The 13,959-nt window shown below is 47.2% G+C and overlaps 1 protein-coding gene across 2 annotated transcripts in view; it reads left to right on the top strand.

Annotated features, from left to right (window-relative positions):
* LOC143316223 (vang-like protein 1) overlaps positions 1–13,754 on the top strand; it is a 39,382-nt gene extending 25,628 nt beyond the window's left edge. Inside the window, exons 4-9 of one of the 2 annotated variants that reach the window (XM_076724030.1) lie at positions 475–906; positions 1,412–1,587; positions 7,384–7,517; positions 10,367–10,514; positions 10,640–10,874; positions 11,002–13,754. In XM_076724030.1, coding sequence (XP_076580145.1) covers positions 475–906; positions 1,412–1,587; positions 7,384–7,517; positions 10,367–10,514; positions 10,640–10,874; positions 11,002–11,262 — 1,386 coding nt within the window. In that variant the 3' untranslated portion in view covers positions 11,263–13,754. Of the gene's footprint in view, positions 1–474; positions 907–1,411; positions 1,588–7,383; positions 7,545–10,366; positions 10,515–10,639; positions 10,875–11,001 lie in introns of both variants that reach the window. The other variant, XM_076724029.1, reaches the window with a different exon arrangement.
* Positions 13,755–13,959: the final 205 nt, after the last annotated feature.

Below are 13,959 nucleotides of genomic sequence, written 5' to 3'. Positions count from 1 at the left end.
TTCAATCCTCTGATGCCCTCTCTCACATTTCCCCTTGAGCAGAGTAGCTATATTTGGCCCAAACCCCACTCTATTGTTGTGGTTTTTTTATTCTGCATTTGCTAGACCTGCTGAAGTCATCGGGTGCGTCTCAATTCCCGTAAATACATCCCTCACTCGCCTCTTTTCCTCTGTGCATAGTCCTTTCCACGCAAGGAAATATACATAGCATTCCAGTAAAGTAACATCTCCTTTCCTCTCAGGCATCATCTGAAGCATAGTGGTCTTTAGGGTCACGCTGAAGTAAACTGGTAAATGTGTTTATTGCTGACAACATACTCTCCTCCTGTCCCTGAATATAATATTTCATGTTGTCCATCATGCAGGTTTAAAAGGAGAAATGATGAAAATCTTTTTTCAAAATCAAACACTGGACTCATCACTAGCCAGACCTGGTTGTAAATCCTGGTTTGATTTCCTCCTCCATATTTCCAGGATGACAACTGGGGCGAGACCACCACGGCCGTCACGGGCACGTCAGAGCACAGCCTCTCTCAGGAGGACATCGTTCGCATCACCAAGGACCTGGAGGACAGCGTGGGGCTGGACTGCCGCCGTTACTTCACCCTGACCTTGGCCGTGATCCTGGGCCTGCTGGTGTTTCTGACGCCGCTGGCCTTCCTGGTGCTCCCCCACCTCCTCTGGCCGGAGAAGCTGCAGAGCTGCGGCACAGCCTGCGAGGGGCTCTTCATCTCCGTGGCCTTCAAGCTGCTCATACTGCTGCTGGCCGTCTGGGCGCTCTTCTTCAGGCCGCCACGGGCCGGCCTCCCGCGGGTGTTTGTTTTCCGAGCGCTGCTCGCTGTGCTGGTGCTGCTCTTTGTGGTCTCCTATTGGCTCTTCTACGGAGTCAGAATACTCGACTCACAGGTAAGCTCAGGGAAGGTTCAGAGAGGGGAAGGCAGGCATGAAAATTTATAGCTATCATTTGTTGTAAGTGCACACTCTGACTAAAAATATACACACAGAGAAGTATTTCCAGTAGCAGTCTCATATATTGCAGCCACATTCATTTTTAATGCTTTTAGGAGCTCAACACAATCACAAACAACCAAAACACAGCATATTTGGTTTCCCCAAGCTCAGTGTTTACTGTGTGAGTCATAATTTATAATTCCTGTCGGTCCCTCGCTCAGAGTGTTTGTAGGAAAACACACACAGGCAAACACACACGTCTCGAAAGCTTGCAATCCTTTGAAATGCATCTAAATATTCATATGCTCTACATGTTGTCTTACATGCGTGCGATCTCTTTTCTTTAGCCCTGCAGGAGTGTTTTATACTTGTTTTTTTTACATTCATGTAGTGTGTATATTCAGTATTCTGTGTGTCTGCTCTACGTATATATGACCCCATAAAACGTCATCGTCCACAGGATGAAAACTACCAGGGCATCGTGCAGTACGCCGTGTCCCTCGTGGACGCTCTGCTCTTCATCCACTACCTGGCCATCGTCCTCCTGGAGCTCCGGCAGCTCCAGCCGTGCTTTTCCGTGTGCGTCACTCGCTCCACGGATGGCGAGATGAGGCACTACAACCTGGGACAGCTCAGGTGAGAGGCCCATTCAGGCTGCGTTGGTGGGGCGAAGTGCTGCTGGTGTGTTTTGGAGGCTTATCGGACACCAAATCTCTGTACAACGCTTTGTATTACTACAAGACGGGATTTTACAGCCCTGGAAAGTTATCACACTGGCAATTATTCAGTCTTTTCATCACGACGACAGCCAGGAGAAATGCCGCGTTCGCCTTATGTAAAGTAAGCAATGTGTGCTCACAGTGTTCTGCTCTTGGCCCACTCATTCAAACCGAAGACGTAAATCTTCAAATATGAGTCATGCGTACGTGCTCAGTCGCCAGTTTATTAGGTACACGTAGCTAAAACTAATGCAGTCTAATTCAGTCCTGCAATAAATCCTGCCTTATTATAATGTTCAGTTTTTGTTGAAACTGGTTTAGAGGGCTCTCTCATACAGTTTCAACAAAAACTGAACCTTGCAACCTTCATGCAGGTAGGATTGATTGACAGTTGTGTTGGACTGCATTAGTTTTGTACTTAATAAACTGGCAACTGAGTGTACACTGATTCTTTCCAAAGGCTCAGTAATTTCCTAAAATAGCTGCTCACTGTAGTTTTTATCAACAGGAGGAAATAGTGTGTTTGTCAGGGACTATTTTCAGCTGCGGATTAATCCACATTTAGTGCTGTAGTGAGTATTTAAGGCAGCAGAAGGGTGTAACATGCTAACCAGTGCAACAGTGTGGCTCATTGATGTGTTTTCTTGGACAACGATGGAGCTCTATGACAGAAGAATACAATATATCAGCCATAGTTTGGTGTCGGTCTCTTCAAGGGATTTGTTGGCAATAAGAAAATATAGAATAATGACAGATTTATCCTCAAATGTCTGGTGGCTGACTTGCTCTCAGGAGAGTGTAAGCTGTGTGTTCAGGCTTGCTACGGAGAAGGTGCCAAAAAGATTTATGGGAGCTAGCTGAAGCTGACACTGGGAAATAATGATGGCAAAAAGTGTAAAACCTCGCTGTATGAGTAGGTGGAGGTGGGAAATTATCAGGTGTCATAGCTCCGCCTTGTAATTTAGGCTGGAAAGACATGCAGGCGCATATTTCTGATGACCGGAGGGGCTGCTGTTAGCGTTAAGAGCAGTCCCCACATGACTGCTGTGCATGCAGAGGTTGAAGGCAGAAGGAGTAAGAGGAAGGGACGGAGGGTAAAGAGAGCTAGAGTTGACGTGAGCGACTGGAGGATAGACGAGGAGAACGTGGGGGGATGAAAGGGAGGGAAAAGAGAGGACGTGTGGGCGAGATGGAAAGATAGAAACTGGGACACCTCAAGTGAGAGAGATGGGAAAGGAAGAGGGAAGTCACTGGCTATATACTCGGAAATGGGACAAAGGAATTTGTCCAGGAAAGACTCGGGAAAGTCAAGGAACCGAGGGACGTGCCTGAAGGAAAAGAGCGGCGATCAAGACGAGAGCGAGATTGAATGTTGTGCCAGAGGTGGAAGAAAACGCAGAGACAAGAAGGCGCGCAGACAAAGTGGCTGATAGGGAGAGGAAATCGTGCCAGGAGAAAAAAGGGAGAGGGTGGGGAAGACTTCAGAGAGGAAACTCCTCAGAAAAGAGCTGCAGACAGAGGGTGGAGTACAGAGGGAAGACCCAGGAGAGCGCTACAGGAGCGGGTGGAAGAGAACAGAGAGCCAGGAATTAATAGTTAATGGGAGGGTAGTGTTGAAGAATCCTTAAAATGTATGTGGGAATAAAAGAAAGGGAAGGCGTGTGTGTGTTGAGGTGTGTGTGTGTGTGTGTGTGTGTGTGTAGGAAAGAACAGCTCAGACTAGACCAACCACGTTTTTATGACCGCACGGTCTCTGAGGAAAAACAGGAAGATCCCATTTTTAACACAGCAGCTGTCCCGTCGCTCCCTGCTATCAATATGCAGCCCCCCGTCTCACATACAGGCTCACTTACAGGCAACTAATAAAACATGATGGATTGATACACTGAGCTCCTGTGTGACAGGATGGATGAAATGTCCAATATCTGCTCTGGGTTTTGTCTTCCTGTAGTTTTGCAGGTGGACTGCGTCGTCGTTGAAAGAGCGTGTCAGGATGAGTGCGTTTTCCATTGATCAGAAGGTCACAGTGAATTCAATTAACTGCAATGAAATGCAGCTAATCTCACCAGATGCTGCTGGCTGTGTTATCCAGAGCATAAACAGCAGGATGTGTGTAACATGTGCAGTGTAAAAGAAGCTAAACGTGCAGTTGAACAGATAACAGGAAGTGCATGTACAGTACCTGAACTTGTCTATATTTTACTCAAAAATCAACTTGTCAGTGCTCTCTGGTGGACAAACTGATTCACTCATGCTAAGTCTGTTTCCTGCCACCCTCCACCGCCCCGGCCTCCCCCTCACTGGCTGTGTTTTTATTATCACCGATGTAATCTTCTGATGTGTGTTCATTAAAGCTCTCCCAGCAGAATCTGCGCTGCTGCTCGGAAACTTTGAGGGCTCCCTCTCAGAGCTCTCAGTGCAGAGGCTTTTCCTTCAAATCTATGAGCATTTGCTATAAACAGTCAGTTCCTTGAGGTGTCTCTTGACTGAAATTATATTGCACAGGAAACAGGCATGGGGGGGGCGGGGATGAGGTGAGCAGATGAATGTAGTTGTGAGTAAACACTAAATCTGTGAGCCATTCTTCACGAGGTAACACTTTTTATACTCTTTTGTATGTCATGTATGCAGCCTCTGTAGTGTGTGTGTGTGTGTGTGTGTGCGTGTGTGTGTGTGTGTGTGTGTGTGTGTGTGTGTGTGTGTGTGTGTGTGTGTGCTGGTGTGTTTGCTGGCTGCCTTGGGGGTGTTGTCCTTTGTAAGCCGTGCCATTCATCCCTGCTTGGCCGGCAGCAGGCCTGGCCTCGCTCTGTTGTCCGTCTGTGACTGTAAACACACAGCTAATTAGTGCTCCCTGCAGACTGGAGCACAGCATCTGGTCAGTCTGACACACATGCATGGACACGCATGTGCGTGCGCGCTCGGGTAATTGCACCATATACATGCAAATGACAGATTCCATTCAGATGTAGCCACAAACATGTATCTCATGTACCTCTATCAGCAGGCAGCTGCTGCTCACGCTCCTGTTTTTCTGGTCCTTATCATAATGGAGACCAGCTCTTGGCCCTGACGGCTTGTCTCGGTCTGCCTGTCCTCTGATGCCAATCTGAGGGCCAGAGGACGCCGTTTTTGTCCCCTTGTCAGATGAATGCATTCCTTACAGCCGGGGAGAGTTGTTTCAGAGGGGGGTGGAGGTTAAACACATTCACAGCTGGGGACTTCCCAGTTTACATTCCCTGACTGGTCAGTCCAGAGCAGCAGCTTCAGACAAGACAATGGTCCACTACCTCGGTCTCGAGGGGAACTGGTTTACAAAGATGCTGCAGCGAACGTTTGAACGGTTTTGTGTCATGTTTGCTCGGCTTAATAATTGATCGAAGTTGGGCAGCAGCAGGAAGTCTGACTCATCACTTACACAAGTGGCCGCTAAACAATGGTCCTGTCTGTAGTGCTCTGAATGCTTAATGTAAGAGAGTTAACCAAGGGAGCCACTATCACATTCCCCACGGAAATGAACACCGAACGACATCCTATGATGTGTTTCTCTGCAGCGATCTGACTCCTGAGTGACACACCGCTGCTGAAATCATTGAGTTCTGGCCAATTTAAAGGGCCTGGGAACAATCAAGCAAGTGCTCAGTATGCAGTAAGTGCCTGTTTGTGGGATACAGGACAAAACAGCCTTTATTTATTTGTCATTTTTGATGTCATTTTCCCTCATGATGATGTCTCTGACATACCTTCTTGGAAGCTCAGTGATTATAGCTGCAGGGCGAGTTGGTGACTTGCTGTAGCTGGTGAGCTGATGTGAGCTTTTTAGGAGGCACTGAAAACCTTTTTTTTCCATCTTTGTTCTTCAGATGAGGTGAAATTCTACAAATCAGCACGAACAGACAGCCACTATATTCTTCTCAAAGATGTTTATTTTTGGTCTGCGAACCACTCTGAACATCTGTCTCGTAACTGCGTCGCCTGTCATGATGCTACTGTCGGCTCTTGCACATGTGACTGTCAGCAGATGGCAAAGCAGTCAGAGTGAATGATGCTTTAATGCTGATTGGGCGCCCGGGTGGTTTCTGTCTGTCTGTGGTGTTTCAATCGGGGCCGTCATTTAATGCAGGATTTGTTCAGAGAAATTGAAGTTACAAGGGTGCTCTCAAAGTGCTGTCATGAGCGGCTCAGGGGCCGCGCTGTGATCCCTCTTTGGCATAATAGGAAGCGCATGCTGCAGGCTAGCATGTGTTCATGTGTATTGAGTTTTCTCCCCTCGTGGCCTAAAGAACAGGACACAGTGAGGAGGACTCACACACCTATGGACACAAACACATGAGCACACACACAATGAAAAGGGTCCAGTGTGAAGCAGCTGAGCTGTGGGTCAGTTAGCAGCTGTCAGCATCTGCTGTCCTCCTGCCATCCGAGCGCAGGTCATAAAGGCTGCAGCCGTTATTATTTTGGTTGAATTTGTTAGCTAGAAGAAAGAGCAACAGCATTCATATGGAGTCATTTCAGTGTCCACCAGATGAATGTAAGTCCTGTGTTCACTCTCCTTTGGACGTCTGTGTTAGAAATACACAACAGTATCTACCTAAAGTTTGCTAACAGCAGCTGACATGAGCTGCTGGTCAGACCAGACCAAGTCAGGCTGGAGCAGCAAAGGCGCACTGAACTGAACAAGAGTGACTTTAACACCTTTTCCTTCATAAGAGAGAGAGAGTGTTGAATCTTCTTTCAAAAGTAAAATAATCTCTCTTTATCCTCCAATGAAGCCCACGTCCAGGAAAAGGAGGCAGTGTATTATAGAAGAGCCAATGATTTATGTCGTTCAACATGTGAAAACACCCGACTTGTGTACAGTTGGTTCAGTCCTGGTCTTGTGTTGTAAGGACAGGACCTGGCACGCTCTCAGATCCTCACTGTGAAGGATCACAGTGAGGATCTGAGATCAGAGGCTGTTCATCGAGCGAGGAGTCGCATCTTTTCTGTCCCAAACCAGGCCTGAAACCTGCGTGTGTGTTCTGTACTGAGACTCTCAAATCCAAATTAAACGTGTGTGTGTGTGTGTGTGGTTTACAGCAGTTTACATCCTAGAAATGGACGATGAAGAGGAGGAGCTGCTGTTTATGAAGCAGAATCACGTTAAAAGGGCAGCAAGGAAATGCAGAAGTCTGGGAGTTTCCCTCTAACGCATTAATTGCAGTTTTCCTGTCAGACCTTGTGGTTCTCTCCTCTCACTCAGCGCCACCTTCAGTCCTTCCCCGCTCCGTTTCTCCACATGTAGTTTCTTTTTTATGTTTTATCTTTCTTAGCTTCTGTTGATAAGTGGGAGCCACGTTGCTGCCGGACTCCGAAACCTTCCACCTCCTTGCTGCCGCTCAGCAGATGACACTTGCATCCTCCAGATATACGAGACGGATTTTGTTAGTCGTAGCAAGTTTTCAAAGAAAGCCAGAAAAGATCTCTGGGCTAATGCTTCCCTCTGTTTTTGCCTTCTGTCTTCTCGACTGTTTTTCTGTGTTCAGTAACAAAGGCTGTAGGATTACTGCAGGGATTTCCTCGTATTTTGTACTACAAGTCAAAACTGTCCTGTGGCTAATTTTGCTGCCGTTCTTTGTCTCAGCCTCTCGCGCTGCCGTTCAGCTGCCCGGGTTTGAACTCGGATATTTCCCATGGCTAAAGCTCATCTCGAATTCTTCCGTCTTCTCCTCTCCAGCATTCAGCGAGCAGCTCTGGCCATCTTAGAGCACTACTACTGTGACTTCCCGGTCCATAACCCGGCGCTGCTTTCCGCCTCCAAGTCCCGTGCAGCCAAGCACCTGGCCGGCCTCAAGGTGTACAACGTGGATGGTGAGTTCCCAGCAGCCCCCGCTGAGGGTGAGTGGGATGGTCTTTGAACTCCATGCTGTGTCTTTGTCAGTGCTTTGGTTTCTCTGCGCGTCCTCGTGTGGTTCAGCTTCAAACGTCTGCTCTTCTTTCCCTCCTTCTCCAACAAAACATCTGCTCAGGTCATAATTTTCTCTGTAAATTCGCTGTAACGAGGTTATTTATGTTGGAGTGTGTAATGTTACTTAATGCAGAGTGTTAATGCTGCAACTTCCCAGCTGATATTTTGTTTATTGTCATAGAAGAAAGGAAAGAAAACCAGCAGATGTTCACGTTTGAGAAGCTGGAACAAGTGACTTTTTGGCATTTTAGCTTAAAAAAAATGATTGATTGATTGATTGATTGATTGATTGATGTTTTAGTCCATTAACTACACATTACAGAGACTTAACATCACATGACCATTTTTCATAGAGGTCTTTGATTCATTTCTTCCATTGACAGCCATTCGTTCGCAATCATTTCAGCGTCACATTGACACTCAATTAATCCATTTATCTTAAGCAAATACTCACATTTGAGAAGCTGGAAGCAGAATTTTTGGCATTTTTTGTTCTTCTTTTCCCAAAACAGCTATCAGCCGCGTTAGCTCACAACAGTAATTTGCTTTTCTGAGTCGTTCCCTGTGACAGATCACCGTCTGAAGCACATTTCAAGTCTGTGCAAGTTGATTTTCATACAGTACTGGAATGTGCTGAAAGAAATGGCTGCCTGAAGGAAGGAAGGAAGGAAGGAAGGAAGGAAATTGATCCACAAACGCATCATAATTGGAAAGTTGTCGACAGCGATGTAGAGCACAGGTGATTTGTAGCTGACGTGTTAAAGTGTGGCTATTTGATATCTGCTGAAAACTCCTCTGAGCAGGTGGGAATGAGATTTGAGCGACTCGGCCGCCGAAACGTTGACTTTCTCTTCTCCGTATGTGTCTCTGTACGCTGACGCTAATCTTTTAAGATGTCTTCAGAGCTAAACTGAAAGCCTACCTTTTGGACAGTAAGTAAATGCAATGCTGCGTCTGACTGAAGCACGCTCACGTCTGCTGGAGCTCACGCTGCAATCACTGAATGCGTGGATGCGCTCACTCTTCCTCTCACTCTGCACGCCACAGGTTGATGATGAAGTTCAGCCGTCCCTCCAGCAGCTGGCTGGATGTAACACAAACCCTCTGTTAAATTATCACTCTCCCTTAAGTGTACTCAAGCTTCACTTATGTGCACGAACTTGAGTCCCTCTTTGTTTCTGCCTCCATTCGTCTTCCTCCTTTCTGATGCCTCCTCTCGAAGGTTCGAGGGGGAAGGCTGATAAATCAATAGCTATTATGCTGCCGGTCGTGTCGTTTCTCTCTCGTGTCTCATCCTCCTTCATTTGGATCCTGCAGCGGCGGCTCAGGGACCTCTCCGGCTCTCCTGTCTGGAGCTTTCGCTTCCCACTCCTTCTTTCTTTCCACAGCCGCACCGACATTGTAATAAATAAGTCGAACTCAGGGACAGACAATAATCTTATCTTGATGAAGGAGCGGTGAAGCCCGGAGCGCGAAGCGGCCGTAACACTCAATTACACTCTGTCCAAATGGGCTCAGGTGATTTTATGATTCCTGACAAGCCATTTTGTCTCCATATTGGTTTTTCGGCTCTAAATATTTGGAAATGAGCCCCAGCGGATAAAGGATGTTTTCTGCAAAGAAATCCTCTAAAATACGGAAGAAATACAATGAACGTTGTTATACGTGTCGCCATTGAAAAGGTTAGTTAAAGTTCGAGCTGAATGAATTTTCCATGCCACCTTAAAATTCATCGTTTTTCACATGTGTTGCATTGTTTTGGTACACTTCCTCTATGCATAAAGAGGGAACATTCAGTATAAAAACGTGTTCAGAGGAGCTTCTCTGACTCTGTTGGACTTGTTGGAATAGTTTTAATGCAACTCATTACTTTTAATGTTACATTTTGATGTTAATTGCTCTACTTTATTTATTATTTTATGCATTTATGCACCGTAAATGAAGAAGCTGCTGCTCTGCTGGCACTCCTACTGCAGCCGCAGCCCCTCATATTGGCTGAAGCTGCAACAGGAGATTCAGAGTAAGGCTTTCAAATAGCAGCTAACGTTAACAGACCGCCGCACAGCGTGCAGAGAGGTCTGAGGTCAGTGCATCAGAGAGCACAGTTTAATATAAATAACTGTCTTTTTAGCTCCAACTGACCTTTTGAATCGTGACAGGAGACACATATAACAATGTTTACTGTGTTTCTTTGTTCGATTGCTCTTTATTTAGGCCTTTCAAATCTTCCATACTGTTGTTTAAAAACACCTAAAAATGTGCCCAGTCCTGACATTCAACACATGGCTTTCAGCTTGACAGTCTCACCTATAAATCCCACCTAAGTGCAGTAACACCCAGAGCAGGGCGTGTTGAAAACTCCCTCCTCTCGTCCATGAATTATTCTGTTCATGCACGATCCCTGCCCCGCATTAATAATTCACCAGCTCTGCCTTCTTTTAACCTGCATTAACATCAGGCAGCATTCATCAGCAGCCTCCTACCCTAATTCCAAAAATGTAAACTTTTGAAGCGGCCCGAGACGCTTTAATTGGACGCACCGTGGCTCCTAAGGCAGAGCAGCAAAGGGAATGTTTGAATATCAATAGCCGTGCGTGGCGGAGCAGCGGTTTTTAGGTTTTCCAATGATCACAGTGCTTGGAACAATTAAGAAGTAGAACTTGGTGTGGCTAACCACATCAGCTGCTGTGGTTTTGATGTTGCTGGTGATAAAAGGAAGGTTTCTGTGCATTGATAATCTGCTCCCCCACAGGTCCGGGGAACAACGCTGCAGCGGGACTGGCCCACTCCCAGTCCAGAGCCATGATCGCAGCAGCCGCCCGCCGCAGAGACACCAGCCACAACGAGCTGTACTACGAGGAGGCTGAACACGAGAGGCGTGTCCGCAAGCGCAAAGCACGGTAATTCATGCATTCTGTTGGGAAACTCTACCAATGAGCTAAGAGGAGTGTCTCCATTGTGATGCACAAACTGGATCTCTGCATCATGAGACTCTAACCTGAGCTTCTGCTGTGTTTGCTCCCAGCCTGGTGGTGGCAGTAGAGGAGGCGTTCACACATATCAAGCGCATGCAGGAGGAGGAGCAGAGGAAAGCTCCAGGGGACGTGATGGACCCTCGAGAGGCGGCACAAGCCATCTTCCCATCCATGGCTCGCGCCCTGCAGAAGTACCTGAGGACCACCAAGCAGCAGCACTGCCACAGCATGGAGAGCATCCAGCAGCACCTGGCCTTCTGCATCACCAACAACATGACGCCCAAGGTCAGAGCACGCGCCGCCGACGTCTGCAGTCAGGGTTTTATTAGGCTGTTGATTTGAGGAAGAGTCAGACTCACTACTACATGATGTGAGTTACTTCAAGACAAACCTGTATTTCCATTTATTCCAGGCGTTCCTGGAGAGCTACCTGACCCCGGGTCCCACCCTGCAGTACAGCCGGGACCACTGGCTGGCCCGCCAGTGGACGCTGATCAGCGAGGCGTCGGTCACCAGCGGCCTGAAAGACGGCACCGTCTTCCTGCTCAAGTGCGTGGACTTCAGCCTGGTGGTGACGTCGAAGAGGATCCCGTACATCCAGATGTCGGAGGAATACATCGACCCCAAGTCGCACAAGTTTGTCCTGCGGCTACAGTCCGAAACCTCCGTGTAGGACTCCACCTTTTCCTTTTTTATTCCTCGCCCTGTTTCGTTGCTCTCAAATGTTTTCATTTTGGGTTTGCAGTTTTTATTTTCACTTTTTTGGATTTTTTATATATTATATATGAATCTATATGTATTACACATGTTTGAATATATTGATCTGTTCATGTTTGATTTGAATGAAATCAAGAGAAAGAGTTGAGGCCGGATGACGCTCGCGGCGGTTTGACTCGGATGCCTCGGACACGGATTGCGTGCACACACAGTGTGTGTATGTGTGTGTGTGTGTGTGTATGCACATGTGTCACTTTGTGTCAACACAATCACTCGTTCCTTTCTGTTTGAGATGCTGTAGCCCAACACGATGGGAGCATTCAAGGTTTCTGACATCCTCACAGACGCTTCGATGTCTTGCTCACTCCTTTACTTTCATGGGACAGACAAACCACTCAGGACTGCGATGGTGGGACATTTGAAGCCTGATGGAAACACACAACAAACGTCCTGCCTGCCGTCTCCTCTACATCTGAACATGTTCAGGTGCTTTGTGGATGTCACGCTCTCCTTAAATGCATTTGGCAGAGAGATGAAACTAAACTTCAGTCATACTTTGCATTCAGTGCACATTTATGGATGTTTATGAATTAGAAGAATATGCCTGAAAAGGGTGGAACATATGATGTCAGCCTGCTCAAAAGCATGTCGGACTGTTTCATCATCTCTGCCTCGGGACATCTGCAGAGCTCCGGACAGACACTCTCTGGACAGTTGAGTTGTCAACGTCCAGCCCGCCTCATGTCCAGCCTCAGGCGTACAGTAGCACCCTCGAGTGCTAATCCTAGCAGCCAAAGTGGCACGCTGTGAGCGTGTGTCGGTCCACGGCTCCTCTCCAGGTGCAATGGAGCAAAATCAGAAATATTTCCACTCCAGTTGGGAACAACACACTCATGCCATGTTAAACACAGAATGAAGTGGATCATAAGAGACGCTCAGAGGTGGATTCATGCCCAAAAACATTTGCCCTGCCTCATCTGCTCAGTAACCTTCTCAGGGCTTTCATGTCCGCCGCGTCTGCCTGACATGATGGAAAGGGAAGGCGGCGAGGAGGAGAGGCAGCCGCGATGTCAGAAATAAGAAGTACTACTGATCATGTTAAAGCAGAACTACCCCCAGAAAATCTAAAACCTGTATAGAAACTGGTATTCACATGAGCACGGCCAGTATGAACAACAGCAGAGTCGTGTTACATGAGTTCAGTGTTAAGCTGCTGTCAACGGGACACAACACTTCCTGATGTGTTTCACATTAAAAGCCTTCCTGTAAAGGAAGACTTTTTCATATTTGCCTCCATGTGGCAGTCAACAGCAGAGAGACGAGATGTCGTGATCACCTTCAGCATTAGGCCATCGGGACGCCTCACGCTGTGAACACCTCGTGGACGTTCTGGAGGAAGTGTTGGGTTTTGTTCATGGCAGCGTAACATTGAGGAGGAAAAGGCAAAGTAGGACGCTGTTCTGATTAGTGCTGTGGACGAATGGCTGCCTAAAGGCCACTGTTTGAGAGTTTACTGCATTTAAAGTCCGGCTTCATCTTCCGGGGCTCGCGGGGTTTGCTTGTTCGAGCAGAAGACGTAACAGATGAAAGTGTGAGTGTGTATCAGGAGTGAGAACAGCAGCAGGGCGGAACCTCCCTCCCAACTGGACCGTCTGGTTTTCCTCTGCTGTCTGACAAACAAGCTCACGGTGAACCCCCGAGGTCTGAAGTGAAGCCAGACAAATCCAGTGAAATTAAGCTAAAAGCACTAAAATGACACTTTCAGATCCCGTCAGTGCTCAGATCCGATGTCTCTGTCCTAACTGATCTGCTCAACTCACCCGCTGAGCTCGTGTTCATCTCACTCCTGAAGAACAAACGTGTGGTGGCGGCGATGAGCACGGTTATCCCCTGCTGCCCCCTGGCTGGTAAAGCGAACACTGACAGCCTGCCTGAGGGCAGCAGCAACACGTTTTCACAGACACCATAAAGATACTGTTCGTTTTCACTGTAAACTGGTAACTTTAAACCACCTGGAAAGGAACACGTTGCTGTTTCCTGCAGCAGCAAAGATCTTTTTTTAAGCTCCTGCCACTGGTCATATTTTGTACCTGCTGACGGATGAACTTTGTATGATCCCAATGTGACTGTGCCTCCTGTTTTTACACTGTACCTATTTATGTAAACAAGCATGTGTGTGAGTGTGTGTGTGCGTGTGTGTATGTGTGTGTGTGTGTGTGTGCGTGTGTGTCTGCCATTCCAGTTCACATGAGCAGCCTTTCCCCTCTCCTCCACATCACCGCCATCTGTCACGCTGATGCCAGGTTACACTCCTCTGTCATGGTGTGGTTTTTGTTGGACGGCTTTATGATGAAGACGTGACGTCGCAGTGTAAGACAGGTTTCAGTCTCACGGCGTTAGCATTTGTAAAACAAGAAATAAACATTTTTATGAACATTTGTAAAACTGCTCTGTGGGATCGTGTTGGTTTGTCTCCAAAAGGTCATTTTTTGTTTCTCGTGAGCTGTCGGTTTTATGACGCTGACACTTTTTACAGTACAGATCTGCTCCACAGGTTCAAACAGTGTCCAGATGCCAAATTAACATTTTGGGTATTTAGTGGGAACACTTGGCTAAAAGAGTTTATAATGCGTGTGGAGCAAGTAAACCAGTG

This window comes from Chaetodon auriga, chromosome 23, assembly GCF_051107435.1.
Source record: "Chaetodon auriga isolate fChaAug3 chromosome 23, fChaAug3.hap1, whole genome shotgun sequence".
Lineage (NCBI taxonomy): Eukaryota > Metazoa > Chordata > Actinopteri > Chaetodontiformes > Chaetodontidae > Chaetodon > Chaetodon auriga.
Note: the sequence above shows the minus strand (reverse complement) of the source record. Positions and strands in the feature narration are given on the sequence as shown.